Source organism: Pyrus communis, chromosome 1, assembly GCF_963583255.1.
Source record: "Pyrus communis chromosome 1, drPyrComm1.1, whole genome shotgun sequence".
In the NCBI taxonomy this organism is placed as follows: Eukaryota; Viridiplantae; Streptophyta; class Magnoliopsida; order Rosales; family Rosaceae; genus Pyrus; species Pyrus communis.
The window spans coordinates 42,051,239-42,067,507 of record NC_084803.1 but is presented as its reverse complement, the minus strand read 5'-3'; the positions used below and the strand labels follow the sequence as shown (position 1 = coordinate 42,067,507).

Here is a 16,269-nt window from a genome sequence, read left to right as displayed (position 1 = left end):
CAAAGGTACCCTAAAAACAACGAGGTCCCAAGGGCTCTTAATCACATCCATAAATACGTCTACTCAAATCAAACGACTAATTGACTTCAAAGGCGAGATAACAGTTTATAAATTAACATATTAAAGAATGTCATGCATATCTCTATGAGTTATTATCGTGTTCAAACTTATCAGGTTTAGAAGGACATGGTCTTTCACCGTGCGACAAGAAAACACCTCTATTTTCTTAGTTTGAATGACATAATCGGCTTTCGACACTTGTGTAGAATTCGTTTAGGAACAAACAAATTTTAATAACAAAATTACTTATTTAGTTAAAAAATCGAGTTATTTCCTATACAACCATATTCTATACTAAGACAAAGTGATTTGACTAAGCCACACAATAAAAAATCTGTAACTAAGTATCAAATTCTATTTAAATATTATATATCATCATTATTCAAATGAGTCGAACTTAAAACTTTATGTCAGAACTGAATATGTCTACATCACTTAGCAAAGAAAAATTAAATATGTTTTTAATAGGGGATTTGTATATTCTAAATCTTATAAATTGTTTGTATTAAAAGAATAATCTTTTAAATTAATGATACTTAATTCAATGGAATATGTTGATGCTCGATATACAAGCGCGTGGGAAATAATTTTGCCGGCTTTGGATAAGAATAGGATAGAACGCTTAAAGAGAAAAGGTCTGCCGGCTGCATGTAGCAATGCCCTATTATATAATGAAGGATCCTCTTCATGTTCTCGAGGATTCCGGAGGTCCTCCAATTATATATATTCATCATATATCGTGTGGTTAAAAATTATTATAAATTTTTTTAGGGATACTTTGGATGCGGTTCCTAATCCTTAACATTCTTTGATTAAAACCTTAATAGTATTCAAAGTTTGATCAAAGTCCCTTGACTTTGTACATCTCATTATATTACTATTAATATTTATATTTTTATAGTTTTGACATTAATTGTTTGATATTTTATGAGATTTATAATCCTATAAATTTAAAATCCCTCATTATATTATTATTAGAAACGGTTACAATAAAAAAATTCAAACATTTTGATTGAATAAATGGATAAAAACTATGTAAAAATAAGAAATAATAAATGGCAAAAGAATGTATCCATAGTGTTAAAAAAAATTGGTACATTTTACAAAAAAATGATACATTTCACATATAACAAAGTGGTACATTAATAAAGAAGAATGGGTACATTATAAATAAATTAGGGTAAAGATAAAAGATTAGAAAATTATGAGTACAAATGAATTTTTAAAAAATATAGGCGCTAAAAGAAATTAATACATGGGTACAAAATAAACTAAAAAGAAAATACAACAAATTTAAAAAAAAAATGTTGCAAATTAAAAAGTGGGTACAAACTAAAAATATAAATATATGATACAAAGTTTAGGCATAAAACATAAATATACCATCTGTAATTTTTCTATCATTGATTAAATATACAATGTCACATGACGGTATACACATGGGTACAAACACAAATAAAACTTTAAAAAATATGGGCACAAAAGAAACTAATATATGGGTACAAATTAAAAATGAAAAGAAAATTGGTACAAATTAAAAAATATTTGCAAATTAAAAATAGGTACAAACTAAAAATAAAAATATATGATAAAAAATTTAGCCATAATTATAAATATACTAATTGTAACATTTTTAACACTAAAGGAATATATTTAAAAATAAAAATATTTTATTATTCAAATAATTAATGATGTTATTAATACCCAAGGACCTTGATTAAAAATTGAAAATGAATAGGATTTTAATCAATGGAGTAACAAAAAGAAGGATGTGAACCTAATTTTTCCAATTTAAAATTGAATATAAATAGAACCAGATAAAAACTGGCCGCACGATGTACGATGAACGAACGTGATTGGAGGATCCCCAGAATCCTCACAAAGAGGATCCAGAGAGGATCCTCATTCTAATATAATATATCGGTGTGGTAGCAAAAATTCATCGCCTTCAGTTTTGACGAATGTGTACTTACAAAACAATCAACATATTTGATCAAAGACCAAAGCCTCATGCCCACGAGGGGGATTTGGCAAATGGTCTGATGCTTAAGTCAGTAACTTTGAATAGTAATGTTCTAAAAAACGGCCTAGGTGCTGGGCGATGGTGAGTCGAGGTGTTTTCTTGCAAATCGGTGGGAAAAATCGGATGGGCTTTAGGCGGCCGCCTAGGCAGGGCTAGGCAGTGCTAGGTGGTTTTTTTTTTTTTTAATGAAATTAAAAAATAAAATAAAAAATCCTATCTAAGTCTAAGTGGTTTAAAATTGTGAACTTGTTATACATGTGTCATCCTACAATACTCCTCACTATGATTATATGGCATATATGCTTAATGTGTTTTTAAATTTTGGACTTGTTGGATACTCTTTTTGCATTTTATCATTATTTTATTATCTTATCCATGAATTTCATACGAGTATAATTTTTTATAAGTGTCAATATGCACTTATTTTCAAGATATATAAGAAATTTACCTAAATCCGCCTAGGCACCCGCCTAAACCCCACCTAGCCGCCAAAGCGCTAGGCGCTAGCCCACTGCCCGACTAGCACCTAGAGTTTTTTAGAACCTTGCTGAATAGAGTGAGTGTTTAGGTATCTGTAGCAAAAAGCTTCCCAAAATATGGTGAGATGAAGGTATTTATAGGAGTGGTCGGCCATAGGTTAGGGTTTTGCCCTACACATATATTGGCCAAGATATGTCATCGGTTTGATGAATGAGGAAAGGATATTCCCAAGATATTAATTAAGAGATAATATCTTGGTATGAGGATGAACATCCATGATTGATTCTGATAGGGATTCCTTACTGAATAAAGTTGATCTTTAATTGGCAATGTATGAAAGACGGGATTTAGTCGTAGTTAACTACTTGAACCTTCAGGGGTGCTGAGCTGAGGAAGGGAATATTTGAGAGCCCTACACATTTGATGAAGGCAATCTTGTCTTTCTTGAAAAGAAGTTCAAGCGTCATCATCTGATTTTTTGGGATTATTTTTGGCTCCACAAATGGGATTAATCCATGACACCACTTTTTTTACACAACTTTTGACGCACCTTCTTGTAGTACACTTCGTAATGTATTTCAACAATCTGAACCATCTATCTTTTAGGTCTTTCTTTAAAGATCATGTTTACCAAAAATACTCAAATTTGAAACCATATTATCGTTGGATTAAGGGTTTAAGGTTTCTTTATCGAACCATAATCGTCAATTTTCTCCACTACAAATGAATATATTAATGGTTTTGAATTTGTCTAATTTTTGCAATGATAATTTATAAATGATGTTTTAAAAAATAGACGATTCAAAGCAGTAAAATACATTATGAAGCGAGCCTCACAAAACGTGTGTCACAAATTTTGTAAAACAGGTAGTGATACGATACGCCTATATATAATATATATTGAGCATCAACGGCTCATGCATCTATCCATTGAGCACTCCAACTCAGAACATAGAACTCAGAACTTAAAACGTACACATTATTATAATTCCACTTGATCCCCCTGGGCAGGACACAAGGACAAATTACATATTTGCTTGGTTTTAAAAATGCACGTGCAAAGTCTGTCACTACTGTGTATAAAACAAATAAACATAACCGTCCAAAATTGTCCTTTTTAAGTGGTGGCATTGCTTTTCATCTCATTATTTACTGTCATTAGATGAATTTGATTCAATATTTTTTTTCAAACTCATTTAACAAAAATCAATGAAGTGGTGAGTGAGTTGCTTCATTTATCTGACAATGGACATGAGAAAAACTAACGTCAGTGACCGCTAATGCCAATGTTTCCCGTCCTCCACAATTCGTCCACTCAATGACAAATTTGGCGATGATTGCCATTCTGACTTCCACGCTACGGGGTTTTAAGTGGTATTCTCAACACATAGTTTGAGGAACCTCCTTATTTGATGAGTGATCTTCTGCTTGATGAATCTAATACTTAATTTTAATTGGAATGGGGTTTGAGGGGACGGGCAATGTTGCTCTATTAAAGAGTTAATCCTTTCTAATAGCTTTGCGTGATTCCTTCTGATCGTTTTGCGATTAAGAGAATAAGGTAATAAGAGTAGTTCGATGACCTAGTCTTATGTGCAGTTTGACTCGTCTAATCCTTTAGTTTTTTCTCCTTTGTTTAATTTTCAGTTTACATCCAATATACTCTCATTCGTTATGCCATAATATAATGTCGATTTTCTTAAAAAAAGGTTGGTAAGCAAATATATTTCCTTTTTGACATATGTGGAAAAGTAATACTCAAATATTATTTATTTTTGTCAAATACTCAGATATTAATTAGAGACTTTAATTGAAATTGGAATAAAATTAGTATGTGAATTTGACAATATGCAGTGTATTAGTTATTGATGACAATTACATGAAAACTTCCAACAGTGATACGCATGTGCCTAACAAAGTTGACATGAACGATCGATTTGTAACTAAATTAAATTATATTATACTCTATCCATATATATATATATATATATTTGACATGATATTGTAATGAGACGATTTCATACAATATATTCTAGGTTTGATTACTAACACTAGTGAATCACAACGATAGTGGCAAAAAATAAGTTGAAATGTCTCTATGAATCTTCCCGTCCACTAAAAAGATAGACTGTCGTTGTAAAATCACCAGCTGATCTCCTTTCATAAAGAAGGATACATGATTGGTCTCTAGAGATGTAACATCCCACATCGTCCTGGGGAGTGGATCTTATAAGCCTTATATGTATATTCCTATCTCTACCTAGCACGAGGCATTTTGGGGACTCACTGGCTTCGAATTCCATTGGAACTCCGAAGTTAAGCGAGTTCAGGCAAGAGCATTCCCAGGATGGGTGACCCTCTGGGAAGTTCTCGTGTGAGTTCCCAGAACAAAACCGTGAGGGTGTGGTAGGGGCTCAAAGTGGACAATATCGTGCTACGGTAGGGTCTCGGGTCGGGATGTGACAATTTGGTATCAGAGCCAATCCATGGTCTAAAGTGTGCCGACGAGGACGTCAGGCCCTAAGGGGGTGACCTTTTGGGAAGTTCTCGTGTGAGTTCCCAGAAACAAAACCGTGAGGGTTGACGTCCCTAAGGGGGTGACCTTTTGGGAAGTTCTCGTGTGAGTTCCCAGAAACAAAACCTTGAGGGTGTAGTAGGGGCCCAAAGTAGACAATATCGTGTTACGGTAGAGTCGAGCTTGGGATGTGATGGGGGCCTGGGCCGAGATGTGACAAGAGAGGTGATGGAAGTACAGAAAATAGTGAGGTTTACTCGGAAATAACCTAAAAATAGAAGCGTTTTAGTGAAAATTTAAATAATAAAAAACGACATTACTTCATGCATGTCACAATAACACACACACTTTTGCCCCATCTCACCAAAGAAACAACACTAATATTTTGCCTAACAAAAGCTCCTAAGGAAACGCTTCTTCATCTTTGGATCCCAGCCAGTCTCTTCCGATACCGATCGATCTACCTCCCTCCTCCCCCTCTCCTGCATGGGGGATCATCCACATTGAGCGTCGACGTCGGATCTCTACAACATGCTCGGAATATCGAATATCTGCAAAGGATACAAATCCTTTGTTATGAAATTGGCCCCCAACCATAAGCACGGAGACTCAAAGTTTGCAGACAACCATGACACCACCAAGGTAACATGCACACATTCATAATCCCTAATCATTAATCATGCAATTAACACATCATTTACGAACGAGGAATTACGTTTGTTAAATTTAATGACGTGTTACATATTTGCAACGATTGTCTTTATAAATTTATCTATTAATTGACAGTTTAGTGATTTATCTATCAAATTTACATGTATCATGATCTTGAAAATTTTTCTAGCTTGTTCCTGATGTAAATCTATGCTTAATTTGCATAATGATTGTGATCCGAGGAACAGGACGACGAAAATTTTACAATTAGTTACCCAACAACGCCGGTAGGTGGTTTCGATAATCAACGAAGTATTGATGATAACTTCTTGCGCCGAAGTCTTTCAAGGACCTCGAGTAGAAGATGTAAGACACCTACACCGAGGAGCTTCTCAAGAAATGCAAGCCGGAGCACCACTCCGACACCCTCGTCGTTGTCAAGAAATATGAGTCGAAGGAATGCCATGGAGACCGAAATTTCTGCTTCTGTTTCGAGAAATATGGGTCGAAGGAGCACTTCAGAGATGGAAATTCCTTCCCTTCTATCAAGAAATATGAGCCGGAGGCACCCATTTGAGACTGAAATACATTCTCCATCACCCACCACAGCATCAGCACCAGCCTCTCCAGCGCCTGCCTCTCCAGCTCCCGCTTCTCCATCACCCGCCTCTCCATCGCCAATCTCTCAAACGTCTAATGCCAGTAAATCAGGCACGTCTGATCAACCGGAGTCTTTATCAAGAAGTGTGAGCAAGAGGAGCACAACCCCGATTGTCTTCTCTCGTACAACTGCAAGAAAGAAACCTCGTCCGATTGAGAAGAAGCTTGCATTCACACTTGAAGAGTTGTGTCACGGATGCGTAAAGAAGATCAAGATCACAAGAGATGTCATCAACAATACTGGGTTTGTCGCTAACATTGCTGACAATTTCTTACGTAATTAGCAGTCTCTGTGTGTGTGTGTGTATATAATGATGTGTGTATGTGTATATATATATAGTGATGTGTGTGTGTATCTACAGGATCATTGTCCAAGAAGAGGAAACACTGAAAATAAACGTGCAGCCGGGATGGAGGAAAGGAACGAAGATTACATTTGAAGCGAAAGGCGATGAGAAACCAGGTTACCTCCCAGCTGACATACTCTTCTTGATAGATGAAAAGAGGCACCATCTGTTTAAGAGATCAGGCCGCGATGATTTGGAAATCGCTGTTGAGATCCCTCTGGCAGATGCACTGGGAGGCTGCTCATTTCCAGTTCCTCTGCTAGGAGGAGACAAAATGACACTTTCATTCGACGACATCATATATCATGGCTATGTAAAGGTCATTCCAGGACAAGGAATGCCAAAGCTTAAAGACCCAACAGCGAGAGGCGACCTCCGCATCACATGTCTCGTAAAATTTCCGACACATGTGAGCGATGAGAAACGAGCAGAAGCAGTTGAAATTCTACAAGATTGTTCTTATGATTAACAGTTCAAATATCTCTTCATCACATCTGACTTATGAGCAGAGGAGCCAACTAGCATTGTTCTTTTTCGATCTTTTCTCTACGGGACGAAAAGAAGAAAAAAATAGCACTTGTTGAATTTCTAATTGCATTGCATCTAGCCATGTACATAGCTCTCCAGTGGACCTATATAATGTGAGAACATACATATATAAATTCCTCTGAGAATTTTGTAAAAGATAGTGTTTGTAATGTATTTGTGCCAATCTTAGCAATCTTTCCTCAAGTTTGTTATTTTTCGGATACCGCGGTTAAGCTTCCAACTAGTTATCTTTCCTACAGAAACCCTACATGCTAAATCCCAAACTCCACATGCTTTACCCTAATCTTCCAACTAAATCCAAATGTTTTATGGATAGAAGCACAATTAGTACAACAATATGAATATGGCAGGTAACGTAAGATGGACTTGATGTGTTCCATACGAAAACAGCCTTGATTATGGCACTGAAAATCTTAAGACTATAGCCAAACAACGGTAAAAGTAAGCCAGCCATTTACAGAAAACAAAACGAATTAAGTTTGATTTGATCTATTCCCTTTGTACTTTGTATGAAAAGCTTCATAAGGATTATCAATTTCCCTCGTACTCAACACATTTGTGTTTTCTTTTGGTAAAGAACAACAAAAATCAAGCACAGATGAGAACTGCGTTTCAAATTCGTAACCTACAGGTTATTGCACCTCAAGAGCTTGAGTTTTTCGATGGCGGGTGCTGCCCAGCAAGAAAAGGTACTTCTACCACTATTCCAGTAATGCCATCTCCAACAACTATGGTGTCTCCCATTTTACTTCTTACACACGCTCTCAATTTATTTCACAAATCATATATTTTTATAAAATGATGAGTGACGACGAAGATAATGTTGAGCCAATGGACTCAACAAGATTCCGTACCTCTTCTTCTCTTACGGATCTGTAAGACTGCACACGTTTCGGGCTCAGCAGCTCGAAAATACAAATGTTTCTGAGCGATCTCGATAAATCTCCATAAGGAGCAAAGACCATGCTTCCTTGACCATAAGACATAATCTCTGCCACCAAAACCATAGGACTCTGCGCAAATGCAAGCTCATGTGTCTGCCACCAATATCACACAACTTTCACATCGATAACAGAAGTTCCAGAGAAAAAAGGCAGCACCTTATTGTTGAAATATCCCACATCGACTGTATCTATAAGAAAATAAGAGTTTAAATATCATAACTCCACCCTAACTAATATCGAGCATTTTTGTGATAAAACCCCACACATGTCGGACTGTACAAGTAATAATTAACAAGTTGCCGATAATATATATTGGTGTTGTTGGAAGTGCGCCTTTGACCCGTCTCTCTAATAATTTGACACTTGTAAACCTAAAAAAAGCACAGAAATTTACTTACTCAAGAAAAAATGTAGTCAAGATGAACAAAAGGCAAGAAGCAAAAACACAAGCGAACTTTGGCCTTGTTCGATTGATTGTGGTACATATAGGCTGTGTGTCGCATCCATCGAACTTTGCAGCTTATTCGGGTATTGTTTGTCCGATGCATCATTTCCACGTTATAGGGAGCGATTGTGCAGGTGGCAAATCTTAGCTGATATGAGGAGCCTTTGAAGTGGCAGACAGATGATTAGGTTACACCTGTATCTTGCCTTGTATTTCCTTTGAACTTTCTATTGAGAGATTTTGATTTTAGTGTAGATTTCTTAAGATGGATGGTAGGTTATATGAAGAAAAAAGAAAGGATTAAGTTGTAGATAATGTCACGTGACACGCCGTGATTCATTAAAAATCTTATCGAAATCTATCCTCAAATATCCTAAACAGATGATGACACGTGGAGCAACGAGATCGGTTAAAAATCTTATCGGAAATCTATCTTCAACAATTCTAAATAGGTAACGACACGTGGTGTGACAGAATTAGATAAAAATCTTATTGAAATCTATCCACAAAATTGTACTTTCGGATAATGACACATGACGTGATGAGATCAGGTTAAAAATCATATCTGAAATTTAAAAAAAAAAATCTTTTATTATTTTATAAAATAACAAATACTAATATTTTAATACGAATTGCCTGAGATATTCAGTTTCTAGGTGGAGATGCAATAGGTAATTACTGTTAATCAAAAGTAGTAACTATTTACTTGAGGGGGTTGAATTACCTATGGTCATAGGAAGCTTTTACACACCGCAACTACTCTAAGGAAAGAAGCTTGCGGCAAGGGAAGTCGTGGCTGAATATTTTTCAAACTTTTAATATTGTAGCGGGAATCCATTTTTGGCGCTGGTTTTGGTTACTTTCAAATTTTTTTACCATGTTTGGTCCTTGTCAAGTAACATGGTCCCCCAAATGTGATGGCAACACGTGGCCAAATATGCAAACACACACACACTTGAACACGTGCACATTAATCTGTACACACGCTTTAGTATGACTACGATAGTAATACTAATTCGATTAGTTGATGGAGGTAGAACATTCGATCAGATTAGCATAGAGTGTGTGAAAGAAATCAATTTTTATCACATTACTTTAGTCTAAAGTAGGGGCAAAAAGGCACTGTAGATGCCATCAATTCGTTGCCACTCGATTTCACTCTATTTACAACAATGCCAGCTTGTTAAGGAGGGTAATTCTCAATAGTTCAGAGGGTAATTTTGTCCGTATGGTTTAGCACAGAGCCACTCGATTTCATGATATTTACAACAATGCCAGCCAAATGGGGCTGGGTTGGGAGGGTAATTATCAAAAGTTCAAGGGTAATTTTGTCTGTTTTGTTTTGCACTCGATGAGATCGACATCTGTGTGGAAAGTCGAGGGAAGATGAAAGGTGCGTGGAAAGGAGATGGGTTACAAGAGAGAGCCTTTGGCTTGCAGAAAGGGAGGGAGAGAGAGAGAACTTGCAGCTTGCAGAATCACAATGATAGAAGAAGAAGGTATTTATCAAATATAGCCAAATATTAGCCTCTAATTTCAAAAGTTTTAGTTTTTATAAAAACTTTCAAATATATCCAAAATATCACTTAAATAGACACAAATGCCCTTAATTCATACAAATAACTAGTTGTTGATTAAAAGATTCTTGTGCGATAATCAAGTGGTACTTTCACTAATTTTTCTAATATGCAGCTGAAGAATTTTTATCCCGCAAACCTTAAAATATGCTATTTTCACTTTCTAAGAACACAACAAATCTCTCGATTCACTACCACAGTCAATGATAACCTTCAAAACAGAATCCGGACACGGACAACACCCTTAATAATGCAAAGGTGGAAAATTAAATACGAAGCACATATAATCCAAAGGAAAATTGAGATTAATAATGTTACAAAAATTGACAGTTCATTCTTCCATAAATATTCAATCGAATGAAGAAACTACAAAAGCAAAGAGAAAACATAGACGAGGAAAAGTGCAAAAAATTCACCATCTACACTCATCTTCGTTTAGGGGTGCACAATTCTTCACCAACAGTCGATGCCTTCACTAGGTCTCCTCCAATTTTAAGGTTTAACAGTGAGAACTCTTCACCTAATAGGGTTTTGGTTTTTTTAAGTCGAGTCTCTAGTAGGAGTGTTCTCAGTTTCCATCAAAATTAGAGAGTTGAATGGTCTGGAATGGTGGCTCTCAAGGGTCTATGGCCCTTGCAAATATAGGGAAAGACAAGATTTCTGGGAAGAACTAACTGGCCTTTACGGTCTTTGCGGTCCAAGATGGTGTGTGGGAGGAGATTTTAATGTGGTGAGGTTCAAAAACGAGAAGTCAAATGGGGGAAGGTCCACTGCAAGTATGAGGATTTTTAACCAATTTATCTAGGATTCCGAACTTATTGACCCATATCTGCTCAGCGCTCAGTTCACTTGGTCTAATTTTCGAGAAGAAATAGTTTGCCGAAGATTAGACAGATTCTTACTCTCTGGTGGTTGGGAGGAGTCGTTTCCACACGCAAGGCAAAAGGCTTTGGCAAGGATAACCTTTGATCATTGCCCAATCGAATTAGATACCAACAAGGTGAAGTGGGGGCTAGGCCCTTTTAGGTTCGAGAACTCATGGCTACAACATCTAGACTTTAGAAACAATCTCAAAGAGTGGTGGCATTCTGCGATAGTCAAAGGTTGGGAGGATTACAAATTTTCCAGTAAGTTAAAAATTATTCAAAAGAAGTTGCAATCTTGGAGCAAGGAGGTCTTCGATGACACTAAGAGAAATCTTAAGGAAGCCCATGCCAAATTAGAGGAATTTGACTTTAAACGTTAGTGATTTATGGGTTAAAATATTCATTTGTTGGTCATTCATGTTTTATGCTGCAACTTTACAACTCCATACCAATCTGACGTCATGTTTTCTCATTATATGCAGTCGGTGTAAAATATGAAGAAAGATTTTGCACCCTCTTATTATCATCCATTTCCATCATCTTCTTTCACACATTATTTTTTGACTTATTATTTCTATAAAAAAATTAATATAAGATATTGACGGAAAAAGGTAAAAAAATATTGGTCACTGTAAAATATTGGCCATCATTTTTGCAGATAGCATTATGTTGCCGTACCCGTACATATATCTTTCTATATCGGGCCCACACTTGGGGTATCTTTACGAGGATCATTCAAACTCTTTATTCAGCTCCGGGCTGTGGCTCTTGAAGAAGCTCAAGAACACACACTGCATTCATCAGCTTACCTTCACCAATGATCCAGATGTTCAAAATACGTTTTTTACAAGCTGTGTAAAGTACTGAATTCCTGTATTTAATGCACTTCGCTTAGCCATCAGGTGTTAAGCTTCCTTGAATCTCGGATGGTTCCTCAGGGAGGGCAGATTTGTGGGTTTTTGGTTTTTAGGGTTTCACGATTGGTTTGCTCCTGGAGGTTGTTACGCTTCCTTGAAAATCTGCATCTTTGCATTTCTTATGTGCTTTGTGTTTGTGGTTCAATATGGTTTGATGACCTTTTCCTCAAATTTTTAAATATTTTTCTATTTAATTTGAACTGTTAAGATGTTTTACATTGTGGATTCACTTATAGAAGCTGCACTCTCATTGTTTAGGTGTATAATGAGTCGATTCGTAGGCATTAATGTATGGCGGAGAAAGCATGGAAGAGAGATTTGGGATTAGGGATAGGGAAACAGAGGAAAAGAATATGATAGAGGAATGGGTTCAGTTCATTTTCACTATTTTTTTAACTGATTTGGGATTTTGTTCGGGTTTGAGGCCATCATTGGCGTTAAGGCGTTTATTGTGTGTGTTGGTTTTTTGTGTGTTTTTTGCTAACTTTTATTGGTAATTTTATCGTTGATCATTTGGTTTTTTGTGTGTGTTGGTTTGTTTGCTTTGCAGGTTGTGTTTGTGCTGGGACAACATTTTCCACCTTCTATTTGCACTGGGATGACTGCGTTTTAAAACTGTTGAGGGTGAGATTTCCATATGGAAACATTCCATTTTTTCCAAATATGTGCATTTAGTATCTTTAATTTTAAAATTTAGAAATTAAATCGTTATTTGAGTAAAATGTTTTCCATTGCTCTCAAACCCTAGACTCCAGTCGAACTCACTTCCTTCAAGGCCACTTCAGCTCTTCGACTCGCTGCCCACAAGATCAAGTTCTCAAGGTTTGATGTTTCATCAATTTCTTCCCCCTCAACGATTATTTTGGTCTTTCTTGCGTACTGATTTTTTTATTTTTGTTCATTTTATTGACGAAGAGAACAACGCCTTTTGTAATATTTGTAGTCATTTACGCACAGATTCATAAAGTGGTGTTAATGAGCATGAGGCGAGGACTCCATATTTCCCTCTTGCTTTGCTGTATTGGTCGTGCTACGTGATGGAACTGCGGCAGTGCTCTTCAGCTGCTTTGTTCTTCAATCATGATATGTTGCTTTTAATTTTTGGGGCAAAGCTTAAAGGAGATTGTGAAATACTGCACTGAGGTCCTCCCCCAACAAAGCCGTCAATGGCCTCCTCGCCCAAGGTCCTCCGCCTATTTCCCTCTCCTCACTTTGTCTCTCTAAAATTTCAGATTTATTTCTCTAATTTTTTTAACTTGAAGTTTTCGGTTTTTTCTATTTTGGTTCTGGGTACTTTGTCTCTCTCACTCTGCAAATTTGAGCAGCAAAGCACACATCTTTGTGTTCTTCACTTCAGACAATTCCGTATTACAGGTACATCCACTTTCTATCTATCTTTTTTTTTTCTTTTCTGTAAAGTGATTAGAGTTGTTTCGGTTATAATTGTGTTAAAGTTTTAGTTAGGATTGAAATTATTGATTGTTTCAAAGTTGTGTGCTTTGTGCATCAGTTGGTGAATTAATTTGATTGGTTCTGTTTTTTGAGATTGAAATTTGAAACAAAATATTCATGTTTTTGTGGTGTAAGTTGGTGAATGGATTTGATTGGTTTTGTGTGCCTACGCTGTTAAAGAAAAGCAGAAACAAAACCAAACGAAAAAGAAAATTAACAAGAGTGATCGAGCAATGATGAATAACCTTAACAACGTCGGTGACCCTGAGTAGCATGAACTCGAATTATAGGTACTGACCTTTCCTTTTTGTGTTGAATGTTTTTTTAATGATTTAGGGTCAGATTTGAATTGGGGAATTGCTGCGGTTATAGGAGAGCTTGATCATGGTGATGCAGGTACAAGAAAAATTGAGGTGTTAATTGGATTTTATGTTTACTTTGGAGTTTTGGATAATGATCATGAATTTTGGTGGAAGGTATGAGATTTCTTTAATTTTTTGCTTGGTTTACGATTTTATTACTGGATTGGACTAGCTGGGGGCTATGGGTCTCTTCGAATTTGGATATTCTAGGGTTTTTGACGAGTTTTCTGTTTGTGGTTTTGGTTTTTAGGGTTCGGATTTTGAGTGTGGCTGTAGTTTTTTGGGGCTTTTGTGTGTAGGCTTCCAAGCTTTTTGTGCTTGGGCTATATAATTTCAGATTTTCCCTTTGACTTTGTTTTTGAAGAAAATTTTAATTTTGTGTGCTCTGAAGGTTGAATACGTAGGGATCTATCTGTTTTTATATTTTTGTGCATTTTGAGAATAACGTTTCCTGTTTTTTACGGTTTTGTATCATATTTTATGAGTTTGTGCTCTTTCTTTATCGTTGCAATAGATTTTGCATTCCTTGGTGGGAAGTCAATGGAAACCCTACTGCTTGGATTTGGCTCTCCATTCACATTGAACACATAATCTATTAAGCATAACAAGATGCCCATTCCTTTCTTCAGTTGGAAGAAAATGCTAACCCTATCAAAGTCTGTAACTGCAAGCAAACTTGAGCAGACACAAATTGGGCAGAAGAAACCAAAAACAAAATTACGAGAAAAACCAATGTGGCAGCAAGCAGTCTGGCAATTCTCCAAGAAATATGACAACTACCAATACATACAACAACGTCGTCCTTCTCAGATCTCCCCCACGAACTCCTTTCCGTTTGGATCATCTCAATTTTCTAACCTATTATTACACTCATTCCTCTGTCCTTTTCCTGTTTAGTTGATATAGAATGAGTTTTTGGTTGTTTTAGAGAATTTTTGTTTTCTTACCTATAGAAAGAAATTGAGGATGTAGTTTTTGTGTTAGTTGGAAGGGTGGAGGCAGTAGTTTTTGAAAAAGGTTTGAAAAAGGTTGTTTTTTCGATTTTTTTATTTCTGTGTTCATAGTTGTTTCAATGGATCTTCGTCTAATATAAATAGAGCTAAATTGAATGCCTATTTTTCTGCATTGTATTTGCCTTTTTAAATTCATTCCTTTTTCTTGATGAATGTAATTTGGTTTTGCAGTTCAAACTTTTCCTGCAAAAAGATTTAAGCTTCTAATTGGATTGAGGTATAAATGTTTCCACTTATTTAGTGTGCTCAATTGATTATTGCTTTGAATGTATTGTGGTTTGGAACATGATTTAGTACGTATTTGATTGACAGTGAGAGATTGAGAGATTTATGTTTTGGGATCAGACAGAATCCCTTTAACCACAAAGACTATTTTTCGCGAGTTTTTTTTAGTGAGACAACGATGTTATTAAAATGCAGTTGCTAATTCTTGTTTCTAATTGATCAAATCCAAATGTGGTTAATTTTAAGAAGGTTTTCAACATACCTTATACTCTTCATACCATTTGTTGCCTCTTCATTTTTTACCCTTTTATGTCTCTGCAAGTCTGCTTCTCTTATTTTGTGTGTGTGTGTCTGTGTGTGTAGAGAGAGAGGGAATGGCTTACATTCGGAGTGATCAAGGAGGGCATGTTTGAGGACCTGAGCTTGGCCAACAAGCAGCTCCGGTTTGTTTTGATATTTTTAATGGTGTGCTTGCTCTTGAATCGGCGAGAGATGGTCCGGCAGCTGCTCAATCAGCTCAAAGTCTTGGTTGATGAGTGCAAGAGGACCTTCCAGGTTTGTGATTTTCCATTGTTTTGTTATGAGGGTGCTTTAGTTTGTTAGAAAACATAAGTTTAGTGTTCACATTCTCGCTCTGTGTGTTTTTAATCTTTTCTAACTGACTACTTTGTTCTGATTCATTATCCTGTTAGTTAACCATGTACTTTTGTGCAGCCATGGGTAATATGAAAAGGGAAACAGTTATTGGGAAAAAGAATTGCCATCAAATTTTGACAGAAGTGGGACTGAGAAATTTATTCGTGCCAAGTAAGTTGTTTTCTAAAATTAATTATGAGCTTTATGTGGAACATGGAGAATGTTCAGTTATTATTTCCTTCTGCTCTTTTAACTTTCTTGGGAACTTTCAGTTATGAGCGTTATGTGTCCCTCTATTCATTCATGATCGTGTTGAATTTATTCAAGTTAAGTGTGTCTTGTTCATGCAATTACGGCTGAAACGGTTCCCGCCGCAACGCGTGGGCTTATTATCTAGTATAGTCTATAATGGTTATTTAACTCTTCATTTTGCTCTCACATTAAAAACCGATCAGCTTTATTCTCCACAGTATGTTTTAATGAAATTGGATGATCGTGAGCATAACATTGATTTTTGTGGAGCATAACATGTAAAATAAGAATGCAA

The 16,269-nt window shown here is 36.1% G+C and overlaps 2 protein-coding genes across 26 annotated transcripts in view; both read left to right on the top strand.

The window, feature by feature from the left end:
* The first annotated feature begins 5,609 nt into the window (after positions 1 to 5,609).
* Positions 5,610 to 7,334, top strand: LOC137728140 (uncharacterized). The gene is made up of 3 exons (XM_068467020.1): positions 5,610 to 5,720; positions 5,978 to 6,633; positions 6,752 to 7,334. The coding sequence occupies exons 1-3, from the start codon at positions 5,610 to 5,612 to the stop codon at positions 7,203 to 7,205; spliced, it is 1,221 nt and encodes a 406-aa protein (XP_068323121.1). The 3' UTR covers positions 7,206 to 7,334.
* A 4,463-nt stretch (positions 7,335 to 11,797) lies between these two features.
* The window catches only part of LOC137712265 (uncharacterized), a 49,698-nt gene continuing 45,226 nt past the window's right edge, over positions 11,798 to 16,269 (top strand). For 3 of the 25 annotated variants that reach the window (XM_068451384.1, XM_068451379.1, XM_068451374.1), the window contains exons 1-7: positions 11,801 to 12,114; positions 12,585 to 12,658; positions 12,783 to 12,856; positions 12,978 to 13,408; positions 13,823 to 13,882; positions 15,033 to 15,078; positions 15,452 to 15,641. In XM_068451384.1, coding sequence (XP_068307485.1) covers positions 13,201 to 13,408; positions 13,823 to 13,882; positions 15,033 to 15,078; positions 15,452 to 15,641 — 504 coding nt within the window. In that variant the 5' untranslated portion in view covers positions 11,801 to 12,114; positions 12,585 to 12,658; positions 12,783 to 12,856; positions 12,978 to 13,200. Of the gene's footprint in view, positions 12,115 to 12,584; positions 12,659 to 12,782; positions 12,857 to 12,977; positions 13,409 to 13,822; positions 15,079 to 15,449; positions 15,642 to 15,800; positions 15,974 to 16,269 lie in introns of those variants that run through there. The other 22 variants (XR_011065214.1, XR_011065212.1, XR_011065207.1 and 19 more) reach the window with 22 other exon arrangements.

Excerpts from the sequence above, each read along its gene's own strand:
- LOC137728140 (XM_068467020.1), top strand. The coding sequence starts at position 5,610 with ATGCTCGGAATATCGAATATCTGCAAAGGATACAAATCCTTTGTTATG. Across the intron at positions 5,721-5,977 it reads ACAACCATGACACCACCAAG|GACGACGAAAATTTTACAAT; the intron begins GTAACATGCACA and ends TCCGAGGAACAG. Across the intron at positions 6,634-6,751 it reads GATGTCATCAACAATACTGG|GATCATTGTCCAAGAAGAGG; the intron begins GTTTGTCGCTAA and ends GTGTATCTACAG.